This window comes from Kogia breviceps, chromosome 4 (assembly GCF_026419965.1).
Source record: "Kogia breviceps isolate mKogBre1 chromosome 4, mKogBre1 haplotype 1, whole genome shotgun sequence".
Classification (NCBI taxonomy): domain Eukaryota; kingdom Metazoa; phylum Chordata; class Mammalia; order Artiodactyla; family Physeteridae; genus Kogia; species Kogia breviceps.
Window position 1 is genome coordinate 8,548,789 of NC_081313.1, and position 25,224 is coordinate 8,574,012.

The 25,224-nt window shown below is 51.7% G+C and overlaps 1 protein-coding gene and 2 long non-coding RNA genes across 3 annotated transcripts in view; 2 read left to right on the forward strand and 1 right to left on the reverse strand.

The window, feature by feature from the left end:
• LOC136793970 (uncharacterized) overlaps nt 1-2,972 on the forward strand; it is a 40,003-nt gene extending 37,031 nt beyond the window's left edge. The window contains exon 2 of the long non-coding RNA XR_010840080.1: nt 2,740-2,972. This is a non-coding gene — a long non-coding RNA (uncharacterized lncRNA). The remainder of the gene's footprint in view (nt 1-2,739) is intronic.
• An 11,433-nt stretch (nt 2,973-14,405) lies between these two features.
• Nucleotides 14,406-18,529, reverse strand: LOC136794152 (uncharacterized). The gene is made up of 2 exons (XR_010840516.1): nt 18,207-18,529; nt 14,406-17,379 (listed from the first exon to the last, which is right to left on the reverse strand). It is a non-coding gene; the product is annotated as an uncharacterized lncRNA (long non-coding RNA).
• A 297-nt stretch (nt 18,530-18,826) lies between these two features.
• ANKRD33B (ankyrin repeat domain 33B) overlaps nt 18,827-25,224 on the forward strand; it is an 89,607-nt gene continuing 83,209 nt past the window's right edge. Inside the window, exon 1 of the mRNA XM_059059898.2 lies at nt 18,827-19,183. Within this exon, the coding sequence (XP_058915881.1) occupies nt 18,830-19,183 (354 nt within the window). The 5' untranslated portion in view covers nt 18,827-18,829. The remainder of the gene's footprint in view (nt 19,184-25,224) is intronic.

Sequence of the window (25,224 nt, forward strand, 5' to 3'; positions counted from 1 at the left end):
TACATTTGGTAGTGTATATATGTCCCTGCCACTCTCTCACTTTGTCACAGCTTACCCTCCCCCCTCCCCATATCCTCAAGTCCATGCTCTAGTAGGTCTGTGTTTTATTCCCGTCCTACCACTAATCTCTTCATGACATTTTTTTTTCTTAGATTCCATATATATGTGTTAGCATACAGTATTTGTTTTTCTCCTTCTGACTTAACTTCACTCTGTATGACAGACTCCAGGTCTATCCACCTCATTACAAATAACTCAGTTTCATTTCTTTTTATGGCTGAGTATGTCTTTGAGCTGTTTTCTGTCTCAGTAAGTTGTAGGTACCTGTGTTAGTGTATTAGGGCTATCGTAACACAGTGCCGCCAGCTAAGTGGTTTAGAACAGAAATGGATTGTTTCACAGCTCTGGAGGCTAGAAGTCTGAAGTCAAGGTGTCAGCAGGTCCATTCTCTCTCTGAAGGCTCTGGGGGATCCCTCCCCACCTCTTCCAGCTTCTCATTCCTGCTGCTAGCCTCACTTGGGCTTCTTGGTTCATAGATGCATCGCTACAATCTCCACTTTTGTCTTCGTGTGATGTTCTCCCCGTGCGTGTGTGTCCGTCCAAACTTCCATCTTCTTCTAAGGACATCAGTCGTATTGGATCTGGGGCTTACCCTCATCCAGGATGACCTCATCTTAACTTGATTACATTGCAAAGGCCAAGGTCCCATTCACAGGTTCTCGGATGGATGTGAATTTTCGGCGGGCGTTATTCAACCAGGTACAGTAACTAATAGCAACGCAAAGATTCATGTTTATAGACATGCACAGTCTGTCCTGTTCAGGAGAGGTGTAATCGCCTTCTCTCTCTCCTGGCACCTGGAACAACCAGTGTTTCCTTCATTTGCACATTCATTTAAATATTCCTGATCTGTAAGTGGGTCTGCTCTCTGGAGTCTCTTTTAAACAGATTGGCATGTGTGCCTGGTTCCTTCATTTGTTGAATAAAATCTTTAACAAGCATTTATTTTTATATGTATGTGAGAGTCATGATTTTACCTTTTTTAAAAAAACTACTTTTTAACAGTGAGACGAGGAGGAAAAAGCAAGGACAAGGGGATTCCCTTCCCCTTCCATGGACCCCTAGCCCTGAGCCAAACGCTGAAGTAGGTCAAGGCTGCCTTGAACACCCTCTATCTTCCACTCAGCACCTGCTGCAGCCTCCCAGAGACATCTCCTCAGGTTCTCTGTCCTGCATCCCAAGTGGGTGGAGCCCTCACCTGGAGCCCGAGCACCTGGTACCAATGCTTCCTCCTGAATCCAACCCACCTCGCCCCATCCAAAGGCCCTGTCCTCAGCGGCTCCCTTGTGCATTGCAACTGGGAGAAGCTGACCCCCTTTCCCCACTGAACTCCCACCTTTTAAAGAGACAGTGCTGGGCTCCCCTGGTGGCACAGCGGTTGAGAGTCCGCCTGCCGATGCAGGGGACGCGGGTTCGTGCCCCGGTCCGGGAAGATCCCACGTGCCGCGGAGCGGCTGGGCCCGTGAGCCGTGGCCGCTGAGCCTGCGCGTCCGGAGCCTGTGCTCCGCAACGGGAGAGGCCACAGCAGTGAGAGGCCCGCGTACCGCAAAAAAAAAAAAAGAAAAAGACAGTGCTTGTTGACCCATTTTCACCAATATTCAGCCTGATTTCAAAGAACGTAATTGAGATTCTGATCCTACTTTTCCCAGTTTCTTCTTTTTTTGCCTCCGAATTCACAAAACGTCTAAATCTGCTTCTTTTTTAAATTTACAATTGCATCCTATGGCATAGCAATGTGTAGATAGCTAGCAAATCAGCTGTTATAAATTGAAGAAGTTTTCAGATACGTTTATTTTTATTTTTAAATTGTTATTTTGGGGGAAATGGACAGTTTGTTCAGAATTGTTCTTATTTATACATTTTTCTGTTTACCTCTTTGGGAGGTGATCTGGTCTAAATATATTTATGGTTGGAGCCAGAGAGGTGGATTTGGGGTCTGGAAGGTTTCTCTCTCACTAGAGACTGGGGAATATCTGTGGTTGTACCTTGGGTAGCTTTTCCATCTTCAGGGTTGGGAAGCAGCCCCTCTGGCGGGAAAGATGAGGTCTGCCCCAGGAAGGGATTGGCGGGGTGTGGAGGAAGGTTCTAGGAGACCAACGTGCCCCACTAAAAGCCAAGAGCAAGAATTCAGTGGGACTTCCGGGTTTCACGGTTGAAGGGAGCTGGTAACTCCAGATCAGTCCTGTGGTTGCAGAAGTCTGTAAGGTTCTGGAAGCTTTTCCATGTTATTTCTGTGCTCCTGTCCTGGGCCGCAAGGAGAGAAGGCAGGTAGACTAGAGGTGACTGCGTCCCACTGCACAGCTGTGGAAGGGCAACTAGGGTTGTGTTAAAGAGGGAACTGCTTAAAGAAGGTGACGCTGCTGCCACAGATGCTGGGTGGTGGCCACGGGCTCCCTGGAGATAAAATAGGGAAGAACTTTTGGATTTTTTTTTGGCTGCTCCACACAGCTTGTGGTATCTTAGTTCCCCAACCAAGGATTGAACCCATGCCTTCGGCAGTGAAAGCCTGGAGTCCTAACCACTGGACCACCAGGGAATTCCTGGGAAGAACCTTTGTTTTCTATTACAAGTTAATCACTAAACGGATATTACCTGTAAGCTTAAGTTATACATAATGGCCTATCTCTGGGAACCCTGCCTCCCAGGTAATTCGTGTTAAGCTACAATACCTTTGTTTAGCTCACAGGAAACAACATGACCAGGCCCACCTGTGAATGACTGCAGGAAGGAAGAAATGAACACATCCCCTCTGGAGGCTGACCGGACCCAGGAAATGTTTGACTTTGTTCCCCCCCCTTTTAGCATAAAAGAAGCCTGAATTCTGACTCAGGGAAGATGGTTCTTTGGGACATAAGTCCACCGTCTTCTTGGTTTCCTAGCTTTCTGAATAAAGTCACTATTCCTTGCCCCAGTGACTTGTCTCCCGGTTTCCTGGCCTGTTGTGCAGCAGGCAGTAGGATCTTGGACTCGGTAACAGAGATGGCCCAAGGTGGGTCCACCTCGGTTTTGTGGCACCTGATGGCACTGGAGGTTTGGAGAGTATGACAATGACATCCCTGCCTAATCTGTTTACCATCTTTCACTGCTTCCGTTTTCAATCTTCCCTAATTATACGTGGGTCTCAGGCGGCTGGAACCCTCGGCGAGCTCCCCTCTGCTTCTCCAACTCCTTCTTCTGGAAGCTGGTATAACTGGAGGTATTGGGAGCAGAGGAAGACCGCAGCTCTCCCTTCAAGACCGTTAAACTGGAGGAACCATGTTCTTGTGTTCTAAAGAACAACAACAGTAATCCCAGTACTAATATATGTAAAGCTTATTATGTGCCAGGTACTGTTTTAAGCATTTTACATAAATTAGCTCCTTTAATGCTCATTAACAAAGCTGTGAAGAAGATGTTCTTACTATTCCCATCTTTACAGACAGAGAGACTGAAGCAGAAAGAGCTTAAACAGTAGCTGAAAGACTATCCTACTTGCCAAGGGAAGCTCATTGCTTTCTTAGGTGGGGTGTTAATAATATCCCCCTGACAAGGCTGATCTTGCAGAACAGTGTTTATTTCTAGTGGGCGTGTTGGGGATTGGTAGCTACTGGGCACATTCTTCACCCTCAGTGTTATCTGGGGGTTAAAATGAGCAGGAGTAGGTCCAAGGGACACACAGGGTGAGCGTCCCCCCATCGCTGATCTGGCCATGGGGAGCTGGGGGTAAACAATGATATGAGTAATGGTTAAGCTTCCAAGCCAAAGAGAAATGCCTGAACCATGAGTAGTACTAGAAACAGTCCTGAATTCCAGATCCCCGAAGATCTGGAGCTGGGAGAGCCCCTCCTCACACCACGGAGTGCGGTGGAAGCAGGAATTCCATTCTCAGCGGGGGGCTAGAGGCGGGTGGGCTCTACCCCAGAGGGTTCCTAGGAGGACTTCTGTAGGGGCACAGCCTCCAGCTACAGGGATAAAAGGAATTTCTGGGGTGGGGAGAGAGCTGGGGCTCTGGGTTCATCCTTCCTTTCACAAACCTTTACTGAGTGCTAATAAGAAGAATATTAGCTAATATTAATGCAGTGCTCACTCAGTTGCACTTTCCACGTTAAACCTTTCCCCTGTATTGCTTTTCTCAATCTTCTCTTACAGCCTTGTAAGGGAGGTGTTACTACCTGTAGAGAGGGATATGTAGCCCCACAGCGATTAAATAACTTGCCCAAGCCAAAAAGAGCTGAGCTTTTAGAAAATTTATTGAGGTATAGCATACATTTGGAAAAACCCTAAGTGGATGAATTATCTCAAAGTGAACTCATCTGTGCAAGCACCTCTCAGGATCACAAATAGGACATGACATTCCAAGGGCCCCAAACACCTCTCTGTACCCTTCCCAGCCACTACCCCCCCTCCTCCCCAAAGGTAAACACTATCCACATTTCATACAACAGAGATTAGTTTTGCCTGATTTTAAGCTTTCTATAAGTGGAATCATATGGCACGTGCTCTTTTTTGTGTTTGCCTTCTTTTGGCCAACATTGTGTTGGTGATATTCACCCACGTTGTTGAGAGCAGCAGAGTTCATCCGTGTTCACTGCAGTATAGTGTTCCATTGTGTGAATACACCCCAACAGATTTATCCAGTCTCCTGTGGGTGAACACTTGTTTTCTTCTAGTTCTTGTTGTTTTGTTTCTCGCCTCCTTCTCCTCCTCCCTCCTCTTTCCCGTGATGAAGGAAGCTACCGTGAAGAGCCCAGTCCTTGTCTTATTGGAAACATATACACCTTTGTGCTGGGTACGTAACCAGGAGTGGAATTACCGAGTCACGGGGTTGATGTTAAGTAGGATTTTGAACACTGACGTGCCAAATCTCAACTTAACAACCATGCCATATGCCCCCACGTGCAGTGGACAGGACCAGGCTGGGGATATGGACCCAAACACCTCAGACAGGCGTCCTGAGGAGACATCTGATGTGGCAGGGGACACAGCCAGAGGGGTGGGGAGCACAAGCAATGCTAGGGGAGGTCTGGAGGTCAGGAGGAGGGCTGAGGCTCGGCCTTGGGTTTCTGGGCAGGTGGTGGTGTCATAACGCATAAGAAGGGAAGGGGAGCCAATCTGTGGGAGAAGAGTGAGAGCTCCGTGTGGTCCAGGAAGAGTCCTAAGATGCCTAAGGGACCTCCAGGAGGCGCTACCCAGAGTACATCAGGCTCTGTGTGTTCGTAAAGCTTACCCCAGGAGCCCTGTGTATGGGGGAAAGCCAGGGAGAAGGTGCGATTGCCCCGGGGAAGATGGGCACGGAGTGAAGAGCTTTGTGGACCGCTGACGCTGGAGAGTCAGGGTGCCTGGTAAGACCAAGCGGGGGCAGAACGTGGTGAGTGTCTAGAGTGGCAGGAACCAAGAATGCACACAGGATTGTTGAGGGGCTCGAAGACTGGCCCCCACTCAGTGTGCTGACCGCACCCACATTGTCAGGAGCCCTGATGGGTGCGGTACTCAACAGCCTCGGTGATGTTCCAGCAGGGGGGTGGTAGGCATGACCCCAGGGAAGGGGTTCTCTTGTTGTGGGTGGTGGAAGGTCAAGGGTGCGTTCTGGAGGCAGAGTCTGATATGAGGAGAATTTAGGTGAGACCTCGCAGAATTAACCTGCAACAGGGAAGGAAGAAAGAGCAGGAGAGAGGGTGCGGTGCTGAGTGGTGGAAGAAGGGGTTGGAGGGTTCTGGGATGTGGCAAGGCCTAGCAACAAGGTCAAGTGAGGCACTGAGAGTCGGGTTAGAGGCGGGGTGGGAAGTGAGGCCGCCAGAGGGTCCGCAGCTAGAACAAAACAAAGGCAGTCTCTCCCAGGTTCGCAGAAAATGCATTCCACTCGATGTGTAGAATTCTACCATCTCAGTGTCAAGGGTCACTTACACAACATTTTAACTCTACTCTCTAGTGTCTGCTTGCGCTGAGGAGCAAGTGTTCACAGATGACCCCAGGGCAGAACTAGTGGAAGTAAATGTTACTAGAAGTATTTGCAAGGGGGCGATCCCGCTTCACTTGAGAGCTCTGAGACCCGAGCATACGTTGGCTGCGGTGGGCGACACGTTTTGATTTTCCGTTGTGTGGGTACCGCCCTGCTTCCTGCTGCCAAGAGGGATCCCGGGCCGTGTGGTGGGGTTCAGTGGATGCTTCATCAGCAGTGTCCCGGTGAGCACACCCGAAGTCTGGAGAGTCAGAGACATAAAGAGCAGGGCCACCGAGCGGCTGCCCAGAGCAAAGAGCCCGAGGAGGGCTGGTGTGGGACAGAAAGACACAAAGTTCAGTTTGAGAAATTTGGGAGATCTTAGGGAAAACATTGTTAAAAATAGACTGGGGGCTTCCCTGGCGGTCCAGTGGTTAGGACTCTGCGCTTTCACTGCAGGGGGCACGGGTTCAGTCCCTGGTTGGGGAACTAAGATCCCACAAGGTGCGCGGTGCAGCCCCAAATAAAGATAAATTTAAATTTAAAAATAGACTGATACAGTTCAGACATCTTCAAAGGCTAGACTATCTGAGATTCTCCAGATGGAGAGCAATTTGGTTTCATTCCTCTGACAATCTAGTGCAGGGCAATCTGGGTCCAAGAAGTGGGGCTCAGAGAGAGAGTGGAGATTGACATGATGAGCAGTGAAAAATCATCCACAATACAGAGCAAGAGAAGCGTTGAGTCAAAACCGCTGTGATCTCTGTCCTCTACGGTGCGTGTGTTCCCTCCAGTTCAGCCCCAGAGCTCTTCTGGTTGAGACTGGAGGGTTTGGGGCAGGGAGTGCGGGCACAGCCGGAGCCCGTCAGCCTACAAAACGAGGAGCCAGGTTCCCTTCAGCGCACCCGGCACCCAGACACACGCACGGTAAGGCTCCACTGAGGTTGAAGTGAGATGAAGTATTGACTTCTTTACATGATCCCGGGTCTAATGCCTGCACATTCAGTCAACTGGTAAGGCAGCCACTGTCTGTCTTCTCTGCCTCTGGCTGGGGTCACAAAGACTCTGGTCGGGCTGCTCCCCTCGAGACAAGTATCCACTGGGCTCCCCTGTCGGAATCCAAGACAGCCTGCGGGAGATTTGCCTTGGTGTCCTTCTTCAGTAGTACTTGCAGCATCTGGCCCTCCTCCCCAACCCCAGCCGGCCCCTCGGAGCCAGATCTCCACCACCTGCTCCCCGGGCCCTCAGACCCCCCAGGCCCCGCTGCCACCTCCAGGACACCTGCATCCCTCCGGCAAAGCCAGCAGGACTCCGGGCAGCCATCAACCTCCAGGTCAACCTGGAGCTCTGTGCCTCGACCTGTCCCTGCCTCGACGACCTTGACCCGACGATGTTGCTTTGAAGAACTTTGCAAAGTCGTTTCTTCACTGATCTCGTGAGGAGAGTGAGAAACTGATGAAGTTGCAGAACCAACGAGGTGGCCGAATCTTCCCTGAGGAGATCAAGAAACCGGGCCGTGACACCTGGGAGAACAGGCTGAATCTGCCAGAGTGTGCATTTTACTTGGAAAAAAGCATGAATCTGTTATTACCAGAACCGCAGCAACTGGCCACTGACAAAATGACCCCCATTTGGGTGACTTCATTGAGAGTCATGACCTGAATGAGCAGGTGAAATCCATCACAGAACTGGGCGACCACAGAACCAACTCGTGCAAGATGGGGGTGCCACTCTGACAAGCGCGTCCTGGGGGACGGTGACGTCAAGAGCTAAGCCTCAGGCTGGCTTCCATAGCCACGGGGGGGACGTCCTGGTCACCGAGGAAGGGCAGGCATGTTGGGGTTACCTTTACCTTTTTCTAGAAGTTGCACCAAAACATCTTCTTAAGTTCCTTTCTTATACCATTCCTTCACATAAAGTAATTTGATACCTCCCCCTGCCCAAAAATAATAAATTCGAGAACTTTATTAAGGTCCTGCTCTCTTTGTGACATTGTTCAGCCCTTCCAATCTGAGTCATCTACAGCCCCAGCGGGTTGGTAGCCGTCAGGGGGACCCTAGCTGCCTATGCCGCGAGCACACGGGCAGGCACAGGCATCTCACCGTCGGGAGCAATTGCCAGCTTGCAGAGCAGTACCGCGCCGAGATGTTTTCTCTTCCACCCATTCCATCAATGCTTACCTCAGAAATTCCGTCAAGGAGAATGTTTGGGAGGGGTGGGAGGGGAAGAGAGAGAGAGGTCTGTGCTAACAGAGAAGAAACCAGAAACCAGGTCTCAAAAGCAAAACCAGATCCCTGAAGCATCCTTGCAGTCTGGTAAGGCGGACTCAGAAGCCAACTGCTGCTGCGGAGACTGTGGGCGTGAGGCGCCAGCAGGGAGGATTCTGGGGAGGGATCTGTGGTACAATGTGCACGTTGAGATGCTGACGGCGCATCTGCTTCCTCCAGGAAACCAAGTGACCGAATAACTGCAGATTAGGGGAGGGAAGAACAGAATTGGGGGGGTTTTTATCATCGTAAACTGGGGACATTTGCGGTCCAAGAATAAAACGCCAAAATGTTCCGGTGAATTCTTGAGAGACAATCTATACCGTGGGACCAGAGGCAATCGTAGTCAGGTGTAAAAATGTGCCAAAGAAACAGTCATACCTGTCGGCTCCACCACAGTTAATGTTGTCAGGGGTGGGTGTAGATCCCGCAATCTCTGTACCCGGGTTGTTTGTCTCTGGAGTTGATGAGCTCATGTCTTGCGGGTCGGGCAGGGTGAGTGAGTTGCTTGAGGTTTAGGATCTTGAGAAAGCTGGGGTTGCTCAGCCATCTCTTTTATGTATTCAACCAGGAACGTTTCCCGAGCATCGTCTGGGCCACGTGCTGCTTTAGGATAGAGCTGGACTGGTCGCTGTTCTTGAAATTCACAAGGTGGTTCACACCCCTTGAGCCCCGCCCCCTCTGCAGTCCTACAAGGGCAAAACTCCCACCTCCCTCCCGTTCCCGGAGCCTCAGGAAGGACAGGGGTTTTGGAAGATGGTGCGGGGGAGGCTTCTCACTTCCCAGCTTTGGACTGGAGAGCTGCGTGACGAGGACGCTGCGAGCAGCCGGAGGGAGTCCAAGCGACGGCGTCTGTGTCTCTGCTCTAGATGGTCACTGTTCAGCAGAGCATGGGGCTCGCGCTGATGTCGGATTTGGGTCAGGCTGGGAACGTCCATTGAATTTAAAAGAAAAGAAGCCCCTGCAGGACCCTTGGAAAAGGAGAGGCGGGGGGGCGGGGCAGAAGCACATGACAGTGATTCAAATAGTAACAGGGAGCACAGAGACGGGAGACATTGTCTTTACTTTATACACTCAGAGTGTTGGGGGTGGAGGCATGGCGTGTTTCCAAAAAGCACATACTACTTTTGCAATTTGCAAAGAAACGTATATATATATTAATGAGTAAATAAAAGATGGAAAGTGGAGCTTGTTGAAGGAGATCTTTCTTGCAGAAGGTTTGGCTGGGACGGTGAGGCAGGTGGGGCTGAGGGGGGCGGAGAAGGGTTGGGGGAAGAAGCAGAGTCTGGTTTAAGATGCAGAGCCGAGCGGGGTTGCGGCTCGCAGAGGACGGTTGTTGCCACAGGATGACATGAGGACCGTTGGGGGTGGGTGGTGGTAGTATGCAGAATCCCCAGGGAGGAAGGCTCCAGGTTTAGCTGTGGGGGAGAGGTCTTTTCCACCGGAAACTGAGAAGTGACAAAGGTCAGGCATGCAGATAAATCTCAGCTGGGAGAGGGGGGTCTGGGGCGCTCCGTCTGGAAGAGATTGCTCCCGTCTCTCTGTAGAGCAGGAGGTGAGAGCTTTGGAGGAAGGTCATGGCTTAGGCCTGGGGGAAGTCGGGGAAGATCTGAGGCCGGATAGGGTGGAGGGCCCAGCACCCTGGGGGGCCCGGATTGCTGGAGCCCGGATTGGGGCAGGGAGAGGACGAGGCTCGAAGCTCCTGGAGCGGGTAGGACAGGGATTACAGGGCCCTCCCCGAGGGGAGGGACATGCAGACAGGAGGCAGGGGTGCATGGGGACCCCACCACCTGCATGGCGCACTCCCCCACTTCCTTTAAGTCTTGGTTCCGAAGCCCCTTCCTCAGCGGGACCTTCTCTAGCCCCCTCAGCTAAAGCTCTAACCCCGGGATCCTTCCCATTCCCTGCTTTATGTTTGTTTCTTGGCACGTAATACTACTTCACGTGCAGTGCATTTCATGTATTTAGGTTGTTTCTCATATGTGTCCCCAATAGAATGGAAGCCCTCCAAGGGCAGGGCTTATGGATTGAAATGTGTACCCCTAAAATTCATATGTTGAAGTCCTAGTCGCCCAGAAGCTCAGACTGTGACCTGACTTAAAAATACTGTTGTGGCAGGTGTAACTAGTTAAGAGGAGGTCATTAGGGTGGGCCCTAATCCAGTGTGGCTGGTGTCCTAAACAAAGGGGGAGATTTGGATACAGAGACACACACAGATGGAGGTAGCGATGGGGTGGTGCTTCTACAAGCCAAAGAAAGCCAAAGATGTCCAGCAAATCAACAGAAGACAGGGGAAGGAGCACCGACCGGATTCTTTCTGAACAGCCTCAAAAGAAACTAACCCTGCTGACACCTTGATCTCAGACCTCTCGCCTCCTGAATCGTGAGGGAACACATTCCTAGTGTTTAAGCCACCCACTTTGTGACGTTTTGTTACAGCGGTACCAGTAAACTAATACGGCAGGGAATTAATTTTTACTTCATTTAAAAAATATTTGCCCAGTGATTCTCTCATCACGAACAGCATGTTCAGCCCCAGTTCCCTCTGCCCTTAGCTTTGACCCCCTGAGCACATTTTGGCATGAAATCCAGCCAAGAGAATTAGGTCAAGGACAGGTGTAAGCCAAACTGAATGATTCATCGTACTAATTTAAAAATTCTGATGTAGTCTTTGCTTTGATTACTGAATTTATGCTCAGGGAGAGCGATGGGGCCTGAAGGCCCTGCCCTAAGGACACGTGGGTCCAGGCTCAGAGCCGTGTGTGTCGCCCCCTCCATCCTGTTGCACAAGGTGCCCCTCTAGAAGCAGGACCACCAGCACTGGGTGAGACCCGAGTCCCCTTAGTGTGTGCCCCCAGCAGTCTCATTGGTGGTTACACACGGCGAGATGTTAATCCGGCTTCATAGGGAGCCACTGATGGTCAGGAGCTGCTACAGAATGCAGGGTCCTGTGTCTTCCTACCTTTGATAATGTGTTTTTTTTTTTTCCTTTTCTTTTGTTTGCTTTTAATTCCTGAAGATCCAAAGACTTAGACGTGCAAGTGGCTAAAGGAAGTTCAGTTTCCTGATCTGTGCTTGATCTTGTCTAAACTCAGAAGGTCCTGAGAGACAGCTGGGGCCTAGTTTAGGATGCCATATCTTCTCTTTCATTTAATAGGGACCTACTGAGCATCAGTCAAGATGGTGAGACACCCTCTTAGATGCTGGAGATTAAATAAATTAATAATAAGCAACAAGGTCCTACTGTAGAGCACAGGGAACTATATTCAATATGCTGTGATAAACCATAATGGAAAAGTATATGAAAAATAATGTATATATATTTGTGTATAACGGAATCACTTTGTAGTACAGTAGAAATTAACACAACACTGCAAATCAACTATACCTCAGTTTAAAAAAATAACCCCCAAACCAATAAGACCTGGTCCTTGAATTTGGTGAATTCTTAGTTTATGAGAAGGAAAATAGTTTTGCAAAAATTTGTTGGAAAACAGGGTAATAGGAACTATTGCAGGTGCATGAACAAAGGGGCGGTGGTGGGGAAAAAGAGCGTTTGCCCTGTACCAGGGTGGGAGGCCGGGGTGGGTCGTGGAGAAGCCTTCTGTTTAGTAGGTCCTTTAATAGCTTTTCACATCACATGTGACTTCCTAAATTGGCCTTAAAAATCCAACCACTTTTATTCAGATGAGGATCCAAGGCCTTTTGTCCTTGGAGTAAACATGGCTTCCCTAGTGATACCCTTTTATCACTAATTCCCATCAAGGGCAGGAAAAAGGCAGAAGAACTGGCACTTAGGTGCACACATGCCTATGCTTCTTCCAAATAGTTAACCACAAAGGCAGAAATCCTCCCTAGAAGACAATGAAGTTCTTAAATGGTTACGCCAATCCAGATTATAATGGGGGGCGGGAATCTCGTAGCTGTCCACTGAATGGAGTTAGCACCAAAGGGCAGCTAATCTCTTTAGCAGGGAGACCCAGAAATACACAGGAGACTTTCCCTTGTATTTCTAAGTAGGTCAGAAGGGGAATCTGGCCCAGCCATTCTGTAGATGGACTTCAGGACGCTCTTAACTGACTTCTATTTACTACAAAAAACTCAAGGAAATTTGCAAAAATTCCCAATCAAATAAGTTTGATTTGCTTAAATTGTTCTTTTAAAAGAGAGGGACTGGGCTTCCCTGGTGGCGCAGCGGTTGAGAGTCCGCCTGCCGATGCAGGGGACACGGGTTCGTGCCCCGGTCCGGGAAGATCCCACGTGCCGCGGAGCGGCTGGGCCCGTGAGCCGTGGCCGCTGAGCCTGCGCGTCCGGAGCCTGTGCTCCGCAACGGGAGAGGCTACGACGGTGAGAGGCCCGTGTACAGCAAAAAAAACAACAACCTGAGACCAGGTAATTAGAGGAGGGCAAGCCCTACACACACCTGAATCTTATCAGCAACCCCACCCTTGAACCTTTGCTATAAAACTCCTCATCAAATCCTTCTGGGTTGGGACACATAGTTTTTTCGGGGCAGGAGCCCGCTGTGTCCTCCTTTGCCTGGCAAAGCTCTTCTTTTCTACTTCAGCCCAAATTCTGTCTCTGGGATTTGATTCGGCACCAGTTCACAAGAGGCCCAGCTTTCAGCATCACCACCCAAAGCAAGAAGCAGCCTTTTGCATTTTGGCGAAAGCTACGTTGCCACTCACCAGAGGACAACAGGGTTAGCAAACCGGATAGGTGTGCCCAGTGCTTTCTTCTCGATCCGCAGGCAATCTCCCTGTACTCCAGCCAGCAACCACTTGTAACACGTGGCACAATGAATGTTTTTCCTACAGTTAATTTTTTCCCCCATTTGGCGTTTTTTGTTGTTTTGTTTATTTTTTTAAATTGAAGTACAGTTGATTTATAGTATTGTGTTAATTTCAGGTGTACAGCAAAGTGATTCAGTTCTACATACATGTATATCTATTCTTTTTCAGATTCTTTTCCCTCATAGGTTATTACAAAATATTGAGCAGAGTTCCCTGTGCTCTACAGTAGGTCCTTGTTGGTTACCTATTTTATATATAGTCGTGTGTATATGTCAGTCCCAAACTCCTAGTTTATCCCTCACCCCTGTTGTTGTTTCTAAATATGCTTTATTTATTTATTTTTGCAGAATTAAAGTGCTTTTAGTTGCTGTTGTGGAAACCAGCTCTGGAAGCTTAAAGAACAACAAAGGAAGTTATTAGATGTGTACTATTTCATGAGAGCTGCTTTAATTTTGTTGTGTCTGCACCACCCCCAGCCCATGAATTTCCACCGTAATTTGGTCGTTTCTAGAACAGTGGGAGACAAGCAGGTTCTGAAGCCAAGCAGGACCCTGTGCAGCTCCCAGGCACAAATCCTATCTGTGTCCCCCATTTCTTGTTTGTACGAAATAGGCTTCATTCAGCCTCCTTGACCTTCCCTGAGTCCCAAAGGGTGGGTTCAGACAGTTGCTAATGAGGGAAGGGAGGGGATGCAGAAACAAAGGAGGAGCGGTCAAGAAACGACAGTGCAGCTTTGGAGCAGGGTCCTAGGAACTCCTCAAGGAATACATGTAACAACACCTCTGAGTTCTTCTGCAGAACAAGGCCCTCACCCAGGTGCAGGATGGCAACTTCAGGCTGAGTGCAAGATTCATGGATAACTGCTCTGTTACCTCACCACCAGCTGATCAGAGAAAGTCACATACCCTTCAGCCCTCACCCCAAGTTTTGCCTATAAAAACTTTTCCCCCCAAACCATCAGGCAGTTCAGGTTTTCTGAGCATGTGCCACCCGTTCTCCTTGCTTGGCCCTGCCGTAAACCTCTCTCTGCTCCAAACTCTGACATTTCGGTTTACTTGGCCTCACTCTGTGCTGGGCACACGAACTTTGTTCAGTAACAATTTTCTTTTCATTCGAGATTTCCCATCTAAGATCATGGTATGGCTCTCCATTGAGTCATGTCTCTTTCCTTGATAACAGTTTTCATACATTTCTTGAATTTTTTTCCCAGTAGCCTAGACTTTGGGTTACCGTTTTGAACACAGCAGTTAAGAAAATATTGAAGTTCAAGATGCTCAAGCCACCTGACGTGGGAGGTTGTCTCAAGAAAATACCAAGTAAGGATGCATTTGGATGTGTTGACTGAAATAAAAACACAGAACATAAAAGTTGCAAGTGAAGTTTTTTATTTTATTTTATTTTTTTGTGGTACGCGGGCCTCTCACTGCTGTGGCCTCTCCCGTTGCGGAGCACAGGCTCCGGACGCGCAGGCTCAGCGGCCACGGCTCACGGGCCCAGCCGCTCCGCGGCACGTGGGATCCTCCCGGACCGGGGCACGAACCCGCGTCCCCTGCATCGGCAGGCGGACTCTCAACCACTGCGCCACCAGGGAAGCCCCGCAAGTGAAGTTTTATTCGGGGATCTTACTGAGGACTACAGTCTGGGAAACAGCCGCTCAGATAACTCCAAGGTACTGCTTTGAAAGAGGTTAAGGGGGGAGCCAGAATATATACGAATTTTTTGCTGGAAAAAAAATGGAGTCGAACACCAAAAGATCAATGCTAATTACAAAGAACAGCCTCCTCAAATTAATGATTTTAGTGCTTTTCTCTGTATGGGAAGGTGCAAGGATCTGGGATCATTGAAATTTTTCCTTAGATGTGTATTTTAACCATCTAGGGGCAGGTATCCAAAGCACAGAATGCTTCCTCTTTTTTTTTTTTTCCCCTCATCCTGAATTTCCCTGTCAGTGGGTGACTGCAGTGGCTTATGACTTGATTTTTGTAGAACTGGAATGGCAGGCAACATTTTTTTTCTTTACAGATACAGTAAGAAAATGCTGGGAATGTCCTAAATATCAAGACTAGGAGATTGGTCAAATACACACTGGTATACCCAGTAATAGTCAAAATTTAGAACGATTATGGTTGCAACTCAGCAGTGGAGGAGACGGAATTGGAAGACAGTTCTGTCTGATATCACAATCTGCTCTTTATCCCCAGCTACACTGCCTTCCAAAAGAAAAAATAAAAAGCATTTCTCATTCACCTCACGTGAGCTAGTTCTCTGGCAAATAGGGCAACACATTTGGAGAAGCAGCTCCTGCAGAGAAGTATATATGATAAGTCGAATGGATACCTTAAATTTAATAATGAAAGTTAACAGTCTTTTGTGTGCTAAATTCCAGACAATGTGAAGTGTTTAAAATCACTCTGCCATTGGATCCGGGGGTGGGGTGTTATTTGGGGAGCAGTGGGGAGGGTTTGAGTTTGCTCCGCCGTTAGGTCCCCCATCTTGCCCCCCCAGCACTTCTAAACATAGTTGCGGGAGGAGGCCATTACAGGTGCATTTGGTTTTCAAGCTTTAAATACACTGCTTGTAATTCTGAAAGATCTTCCTGGTGTTACAGGTGTTACAGTTAGGTGGCCTCTTTGAGAACTATAACTAAAATAGTGAATCTTTTTTTTAATGGCTCAAAGACAAATTATTCAACTAATCAATAAGTTGCTTAATTGCCATACTTATACAACACTTAAAATATCATAAATTAAAATAGTTCATTGAAATTGAACAGTTCTGGATAAAATACAGTTTTGCACAATGTTACTCATTTAAGAGTTATTCTAAAAAAAAAAAAAGTTATCCTGTGTTGGCAGTTTTGATGAGCTACTTTCACCTTATGTAGATTCTGTACATATAATATGCAACGTTGACTTTACAAAAAAATATAAATGCCTAATTTATGTTCTTTTACAACACTGAGAATCTCTTGTCTTTGTGGTAAAAGGGGTGCATTAAAAAATTTATTTATTTTTGGCTGCATTGGGTCTTCGTTGCTGCGCACGAGCTTTCTCCAGTTGTGAGGAGCGGGGGCTTCTCTTTGTCGTGGTGCACGGGCTTCTCATTGCGGTGGCTTCTTGTTGTGGGGCACACGCGGGCTTCAGTTGTGGCATGCGGGCTCGGTAGTTGTGGCTCACGGGCTCTAGAGAGCAGGCTCAGTAGCTGTGGCACAAGGGCTTAGTTGCTCCGCGGCATGTGAGATCGTCCCGGACCGGGGCACGAACCCGCGTCCCCTGCATCGGCAAGCGGATTCTCAACCGCTGCGCCACCAGGGAAGCCCCAAGGGGTGCATTTTTGAAAGAGAAAATAATCCGTGTAGATTTGGAGTCTAATCACTCACAAACGACAGAGTCCTTATTTGGAGCAGGCTGTTTCAGAAGTTTACCTTTAAAGGCTAAACCATTTCGTGCTATTTGCACCCAAGTTTCTGAGGAAGGAAAGGAGGAAGTGGTAAACTCTAAAGATGGAGCTTGAATTTTGTTGCTAAGTGACCAGGGATGAGGGGCTAGGGGCTGCCCGCTCCAGAAGAGGGGGCCCAGTGCCACGCTCCAGGACTGCAGCCAGGAAGGCCACTGCCCCAGCTCCACCGGGGCCCTGTCACAGGCCGCTGGGGTTCTTTCTTTAATATCACACGGTACCCCGCGCCGGCTGCGGGGAGAGGAGGGCCAGCAAACCCAGCCCGCCTTGGGGGTGAGGGGGTGTTGGTCACTTCAACTTGTAAACCCCCTGACTTCATTTAACGGGCCTCTGGAAACACCAAAGCAGCCGTCAACTTTGAAAGGGGGAAATTCCGAGTGGGAATGTACGAAAATACGGCTAGTTACAGAAAAAGGTAAAAAGCAAACAACGATCTGGGGTATTTTGGGCTTCGGAGAGAAAGCCCCGGACTACAGAAGGAGGCCAGTGCACGCAAGTTCACTTCTGGCGCAGGGCTCGCTCAGGCGTCCATCTGTCTTTACCAGAAGTCGCTGTCCTCCGGCTGCGGCCCTCCCTGCCTCGGGAAGCCACGTTCCGAGCCCGCCCCGAGGACACTGGAGGCCGGCGTGATCACCACCGCAGTTCCGGCCCAGCGCAGGGTGACGCCAGGGGCTCAAGATCAAGCGGCCTTCGGCAAGAAGTTCAAAGTTCGCTCTGGCCTCCACCGCCCACCCCGGGTATTTCTGACCGCGTTCTCCACTGTGGCCCTCAGCTTGCCCGCCCGGGGCCTGGGGTCTTCTCGTTTGTCCCCAGTGCCTGCGGCGGCCCGGTTTGCTTCACCTTGGCACCCCGAGGGCCTCTCAGGCGCTGGCACCTGGCAGGCACGCTGTCAAGAGCGGTGGAAAGAAAAGAAGGAAAGGAGGGAGAGGGGGCAGAGAGAAAGAGATGGTGTTTGCCTTGTGGTCTCCGCATCCGCCCCTGGATCTGCGATGCTTTCTGTGAAAGATGCAACACCGCCAACCCAGGACCGGCGCGCCCTCACACCGCGCCTCCACGCAAAGCCTTTTCCACGAGGATTTGGCTCACGGTGCATCCTCCTCCAGGAGGTCAGGGGCTCCCCGCAGCTAATCCTCAACCCCTGCACCGGGACCGATGGGGAGAGGCCAAGCGCCGGCCAGGGAGAGTCCGGGGATGGGACCGCGGGCGTCGCCTGCGGGCCTGCTCTCTGGGGTTGGCGGCCAGTCAGCGCCCCGTCTCGGCTTCACGCGGTTAATCCGTCTCGACTCCGCAGATCCAGGGCATGGTGACATTGGCCAGGGGTGAAGGAGGAGGGAATCCTTCTGGCCTGGAGCCGCCCTGTCCCACCCAAATGTTACCCCCAGAGGCTCCTGGACACCTGCCCAGGGACTCTCTTTTAGGAGTAACGTGAAAGCCACAGCTGGTCCGGGTTCTGAGTGACCTGGGGACTCCGCGAATCCTCCCCCCGCGCCCCACGCCCCGCCCCGGGTTGGGACAACCCCGTGGCAGCACGGAGCTCCAGTTCAAAGGGACACCGGCGTGGACACCACCTCCCACGCATCCACTTGTCCTCCGTGCCCAGTGCGCCCCAGGGATGCCCGGGTCTGAAGCCGGGAGTGAAGTTGGCCCCGGAGCCCAGACTCCTGGGAAGATGCAAAAAAACGGGCTCGGTGCCTCGGACGCTGAGAAACTTACCCCACCCCAGCCCGGAGGCCTGACGCCCAGGGCGGCTCCGGGCCTCGGGGATCTGGGCGTTCCCGACGCCAGAGCAGCCTCAGCCCGCGGCGTCCTCCGACCCCTGCCTTCGTGCTCATCCCCGGGGCCGCCGGAGGGGAGGGGCGGGGCCGCCCGCCACAAGGGCGTTCGGGTTCTGTAGTTACTGCTTCTGGCTCTCCCGCGCGTGCACTTCTCCGGGGTGCGCTGTCCCCGCGGGGCCGAGGAGCCCCTGCTTCGCTCTTAACTTTTGCCAGGATCGGGCCTGCGGGCGCGGGACCCGGGGCGCGCGCCTCCTCCAGCGCGGCCGCCCCGCCCGCCCCCCGCCCCGCGCCGGGTCCCCGCCCCCCCCCTCCCCCCGCCGCCAGCCGGCCGCGCTCGGAAAGCCCCTGCGGCTCCGCCCACCCCTTAGGGGCTTTCTCCAGCCTCCTGCGACTGGAGTCCTGGAGCGCAGCCGCCGGGCGCGCGTTGCCGCCGAGCTGGGGCGCGCAGAGCATTGCTCTTCTGGGGCCGCAAGAGACAAGAGGCAGTGACCTCGGTGCGCGCTCCGCGTCCCCGGCTCCCGGCCAGCTCCCCGGCCCCCGGCCCGCGCCCCGGCCGCCAGCATGGTGCTGCTGGCCGGGCCCGGGCCGGAGGGCGGCGGGGCGCGCCGCGTGTCCCCGCAGTCGCCGTCCCCACCCCGGGACGCGCAGGCCGGGGAGGACCCAGCTGACTTCGAGGAGTACGAGGACTTCTCGAGTCTGCCCGACACCCGCAGCATCGCCTCGGACGACTCCTTCTACCCTTTTGGAGGCGAGGAGGAGTACAGCTCCGTGAGCGCGGAGAGCGTCCCGGAGGCCGTCCCGGAGGCGGCGACCCTCCTGCGCGCCGCCTGCGCCAACGATGTGGGGCTGCTGAGGGCGCTGATACGGCGGGGGCCCAGCGCCGAGGAGGTGCAGGAGACCGACCGCAACGGCCGGGTAAGCGGGCGTCGCCGCAGGTTTCGGGTGCCCTCCGCGTTCCTCCTATTTCCCGCGCCACCCGGATCCTGACTCTGTCCAGCGCCCGCGGTGAACCCTCTTCCTCGCTCTCTGGGCGTGGGGCACGTGTGGAGCCCTGGGTGGCCTGCTCGCCCTGCGCTGGGTGGGGCGGCGCGACCGATCTGCCCGAGGTCACAGCGCCGCGGGGGCCGCCGCTAGTCCCGCGTGCTCACCGCAGCCCCCTCTCGTTTCCCGCCCCCGGCGTCCTTATTCCCGCCTGGGACGGGAGACGCTGTGACCTCTCGCCGGTTCCCTTCACCCTGGGTCCCCTCTGCCCGTCACCCTTGCTCGCCTGCCGGGGAGAGCCCTTCTGCCCAGAGCCCCACTTGCGCCCAGTCCTCGGCCCTCGCGCTGCCCCTGCACTTTGCCTTCCACGCCCGAGCGCGGATCGGCTTGTTCCCGCCCCCCGGGTTCGGAGTTTCCTCCGGGACCCCCGGCTTACCCGTACCCCTCCCCCCTCCCACGCCCGGCCGCTCCTGGTGACCCACGCGGTGACCTGCCAGCGTGATGTCCGACTTGGCCGTCTGCACGGTCACCGCGGAGAGCCAGGCCCCGGGGAGGGCCGCGGAGGGGCGCGCGCCCAGCAGGTAAGGCAGGCGGGCGTGGAGGCGGGAAGAGGCACGGGGTACGCATCAGGCAGGGCGAGACGATGAGAAACACTTAGAAAAAGTTGGCTTGAGAGGAACTGGCTCTCAGAGCACAACCCACCGAAGCAGCTGGAGGGAGAAACCGCAGGGTGACCACGGCGGCCAAGTGCCCGTGGCCTGTGCCGTGTGCACAGCGGCAGAGATCTCACCTGATTGTCACATTCCCCGGTCCCCGGGGGATCCGCAGAATCAGCCTGGCACAGATCGGGAGGGAAAGTGCTTTTGCTCGGGAGCCCAAGCCCACGGCTGATAAGAAAGATGTGCATTTCCTTAGGAACTGGTGGGACCCTGTGCCTTTGGTTTATCTCAGGGGGCCGGCTGGTTCGCCCCTGACTGTGGTCTGGGCCTGCCTTAGGCAGACAGGAGCCGGGGGAGGGTCATTTTCTGCTGCTACACGTATGGTCTAACTTGACACAGCATTTGAACTCGGGGAAGGTTCTACACCTGGTGTGATGTGTCAGGTGGTGTGGGCCCAGAGGCCCCTAGAGCTGGGGGAGCTAACCTGGGGTCCTCGTGGGCAGATCACCCCGGTGGCGCTGGGACACCCGGCAATGACTGCACCTCAGCCCTCCCTCTGGTGGCCAGGCACTGGGTGCTGTTTCTGCAGGCTGTGCTTTCACTTTCACTAAGGTGACTTTTCACAAACAGATGCTTGTGTGAGACCTCACTTTCCTGAAGCAGGTAACCAGGGCTGCTTTAAAGGAAGCCCGAGAAGCATCAGGAAGAACACGGGTAGGGTAGGTCTCTCCCGGTTTCGGGCAGCCTGGGGCCTCCAGTGGGCAGGGGTGGGCCTGGCTCACCCAGCCCCCACTCTGAGGCTCCACTGGGCTGGGCTTTGTTGTTTCCTTTGGGGCCAAAAAAAAAAAAAAAAAAAAAAGTTGGGAAACAGCTGCAGTGGAGACCACTGAGAATAACGTAAACCATCCCCAAGGGGCTTGGGTCTGACGGACTGAGTTTCTGGGCCACTTTGAAAGCCCCTCTCTCAGTGCAGAGTCAGAGGAGGCTGGTCCATCCTCTGAGCGGCCCTCTGCCTCAGTTTACCCGTTGTGATGTTGGGCTGACAGCAGCTCCAACCTCCCGGGATTGTGAGCATGAGATGGCCTAACACACAGCACTCTGACATGGCCGTGTTTACTGTCTTGTCCTGTTTTTCACTCACCTACCTTCTCCTTGCTCGGAAGAACCATCCTCCAGCTTTTTACCTTTTTTCCTTCGGCCAGGCAAAGCTCTTGTTCTCTCTGCTTCCGCCCTTGATTAAAGAGACTCCCTTTGTTTTTGTGCTTTGAGTCTCCTTTCTGCTCCCCGCCAAATCAGGATGGAGAAATGGCGCTCAGCCCACCACCAGCAAGACCCCCGGTTCTTTCATCTTCTGATCAGAAAGAGGGCGTCCTGGCTTCTGGGCTTTGAAGGGGTGAGGCGAGAGCTTCTGTTCTTCCCAGTGGCTTCTTGATGCTATTATCAAACAGCCTCTGTCTATTCTGAAACACTTCGAAAGAATAAAGTGTCTTAAGGTCCAAAACACGACCCTGTAGCGAATGGGAAAATGACTCAACGTCAGTGGTTATTGCAGACCTACTGTGTACAAAGCGCGGTTTGGCGCTGCGGGAGACTGCAAGGTGAATCCAACAGTCTCTGCCTTTTAGTTGAGGAAGAACTCCGAGTAACAACAGTACCCAGTGCTTAGAGAGTAATAGTACTCAGTGCTTATAGCCAGAGGCGGGATGTGAGAGGGGCCCTATAAAAATGCAGAGCAAATGTCTTGGAAGCAGGGAGCTGAGGACAATTCTGGAAGCCCAGCAAGGGGAGCCTTTTGGAGATGGTGGTGGGAGGACATTCTAGCCAGACAGATGGAACGACGGGCCGTGGTGGCAGGTGCCGCGTGGCTGGTCGCAGTGCGCGACGTCGTGGGTGCCAGAGCCCGAGAGGCGTCCCGGGGCTATGGCTGATGAGAGGCTGGCCTGGAGCAGCCGGCTAAGAAACAGGAAGTCGGGAAACAATGTGGTTTCAGCGCTCAGCGCGCCAGGGTCCGGCCTTGGGACTGTGGTGTGCCTCCCCAGATGTCCATTCAACTCATTCACTCACTGCCTTCAGGTTCTGGTCTTAAGGGCATCTCCTCAGGGGGACCTTCCCTCCCATGCCTAGCTCAGCCAGTGGCACTGGAGCTGGGGAGGACGATCCAGGTGTTCAGAGACTAAGGGCTGAAATTGTATACAGGTAGGGGGGTCGTCTGAGAGGACAGGTGACATTCAAGTAAAGGGGTAGAGGAGATAACTGGGGAAGAGCACTCCAGACAGAGGGCACAGCATGTGCAAAGGCCCTGAGGCAGGAGCCCTTTGGGACTGGTCTATGATTAGTAGCAGTAAAAAAGCTTACAGAGAGCCCAAGAGCTTTTGCTGGAGGAGCGAGGTAATTGCATTAACTATAGAATTACAGGTGCTGCCGGCAGCAGCTTCAGCGAAGAAAAATGTCTCTAAAGGTTTTTTTTTGGGGGGGGTGTTTTTGTTGAGCTGTTGATCTCTGGTCAGTTAAGAAGAGAGTTTGCCTGAGCTGACAGAGGTTTCATTTGGTTGGAGTTAACTAGGGATCTTGTTTGTTTTAAGGTGTGTTCTTTCCTGGCTCCTGAGGGTCGTAGAATTTCAGGTGTGGCTCAGCACAGTCTTCTAAAACAGTCATTGCTCTAAAAGGATGGCATAGTTGACTATGCAACCTGTAAATATCTGTCAAACCGTTCTTCAGCAATACTCAAAGTGTGCTCTGCTGTCTCGTACATTTATGCGTGTATTTTCCCCACTGACTCTGGGACAGTGGAAGCTACCACACTTCTTCTCAATTCTTCACTTCTCTCTCCAGGTTCAGCCTTACAGCCCTGACAGCTCTGCAGACGGTACTGATACCAAAGGAAGTGTTTGTGCTGTGTTCACTGTTACAGAATGGCAGTTTGAATGTCAGACAGCTCTTGAACCAAATGAGGCCCAATTATGCTAAATTTAAAATATTGTACTCCTTTCTTTTCTTTTTATTTATTTATTTTTATTTTTGGCCATGCCCCGCGGCTTGCAGGATTTTAGTTTCCCGACCAGGGGTTGAACCCTGGCCCCCGACAGTGGAAGCGCGGAGTCCTAACCACTGGACCGCCAGGGAATTCCCACTCCTTTCTTGATATAATTCTTCTCATGCATGTTTAAATTGCAGGGCCTCTTGCTGAAGTTTTTCAAAGGCCTCTCCAGCCATTTGCTCTATAGCTTAGGAAAGCCCACACTGCATACCCAGTATGGGGGTGTCTCCCTTTGCTCCTGGGGGGCTTAAATGTTTCATAGATTTGTAGCAGTGATTGGGACCTTTATCTTGACATATACATGAGAAATGTTTTTTTTTTTTTTAACATCTGTATTGGTGTTGGGTTTTTTTTGAATGCCATAGTAAGATTTATAAACCTTGGAATCACCGTTCCCTAAAATGAGAGTCAAGTTTGAACTCACACCCCCTTCTGCATTTACCAGGCCTCAGTACTCATGGGCCTGCATGCACTTAGAACTGGCGAGTTGGTACAGAAAGTGAATTCTGGCCTCAGGCCTCCATACGTCTGTCCAGGGTCATGCAGCAGAGAAGGAGTCTGGCTTTGCTGTTTGGGGATGTATCAGCATGTTAGTGTGTTAACTGCACATTCTGAAGTGTGGGAAAGGGAGTGAGAAGGGAGGATGAGCAGATTACACCGGGAGCCCAGGGGGCCAGACCAGAGAAGCTGAAGTGAGCCTGGGAAAGCCTGGGCTTGGCACGGGCAGGCTGACAGGTGTTGGCCTCTTCCTTCTCCACTGACCAAGGCAGGGGCCGCTCTGGGCCCAGAAGCAGTTGAGAGGCTCATTTGTTTTGTTTTTTTCCTTTTTTTAAAAAAAGGACACCATTTTTTAAAGAGCCGTTTTAGGTTCACCGCAAAATTGAGGGGAGGGTACAGAGATATACCCCCTACCCAGCCCCCCGACACATCCTGCCCCGTGCCCCCGTTGTCAACATCCCCCTTCAGTGGTACATTTGTTATAACTGGTGAACCTACACTGACACATCCTAATCAGCCAAAGTCCACAGTTTACATTAGGGTTCACCTCTGGTGCTGGACATTCTGTGGGTTCGAACAAATGTGTAATGATGCTGATCCATCCGTGTGTTCTTCATGTGAGTGTATCAGTTATCTATGGCCACAGCAATGCTGCATAACAAATAACTGTGAAACCTCATGGGGGTGTACAGCAGTCACATTTTGCTAAGGGTGGCCCAGCTCAGCCAGTCTCAGCGGGATTTGCTTTTAGCTGGGGTTGGCTGCAGATGGCAGGACTGGGAAGGTCTCGGCTGGGGTGGCTGGTCTCTGCTCCATGTGGTTTCTTGTCCTCCAGCAGGCTGGCGCAGGCTTGTTCTCCAGGGCAGGGACAGGGCTCCCAGGAAACAAACAGAGCAAATAAGATTCAGCCTCAATTCTGCTGAAGGAAGTTACAAAGCCGAGCCCAGATTTACCCTCTAAGTGTGAATTTGCTTTTGTTTGTACTGAATGCTATTCACTAACCCTAAGCATTTCTATCTAAAATTTATTTTTATTGAAAAACATTTCAGATAGGTGCCCAAGAAGAGGGTATCAAGACCCTCCCATGTCCTAATCATTCAGCGTCAACAAGCGCCAGCCCCTGAAGGCCGGTCTTAATTTTGATGGAAAGGATTATAGGATTTAATGCCGCTTTTGGGGTGTGTGTGTGTGTGTGTGTGTGTGTGTGTGTGTGTGTGTGTGAAGGTTTCAGAAACCTAGGAGGACCATTGTGAGGGGGTTTTGAAGCTGGAATGGATTTTAGTGGTCACCATCATTTTGTAGTAGAAGAAAGTGGGGCTCAGAGAAGAGGGCAGCTAGATGTATCAGGAGAGCTGGGTTCTAGAATGACCCAGAAGCTGTTCATGATCCTCCTTTTGACCCCCCCATGGGCCTCTCCAAGGGGCTTCTGAACCTCCCCCCTTTGCCTCCTGGCTGTCCATGAGGAATGGGCTACCTAGAAATCCTGTGGGGTGGTTTGGGTGATTTTGCATATTTGATTTCTTTTCCAACCTATGCTTGTAAAGGAAGACTAAGGCAGGTGTTATAAAAATCTAAAACAGTAAGAGAGCTGAGGGACTCTTTTGGAATCTCATTTATTCATCTAACATTCAAATCGATATAATATGTGAGCTATTATTCATAGCTATTTTGAATGACAACTTCTAGTAGATATGGCTACAGTATAGGAGAAGCTTTAAATGTTATTTAGCTAATTGTAAGTTACTAAAATTCAATTCCTCCAATCAGACCTTTAGGTCAGT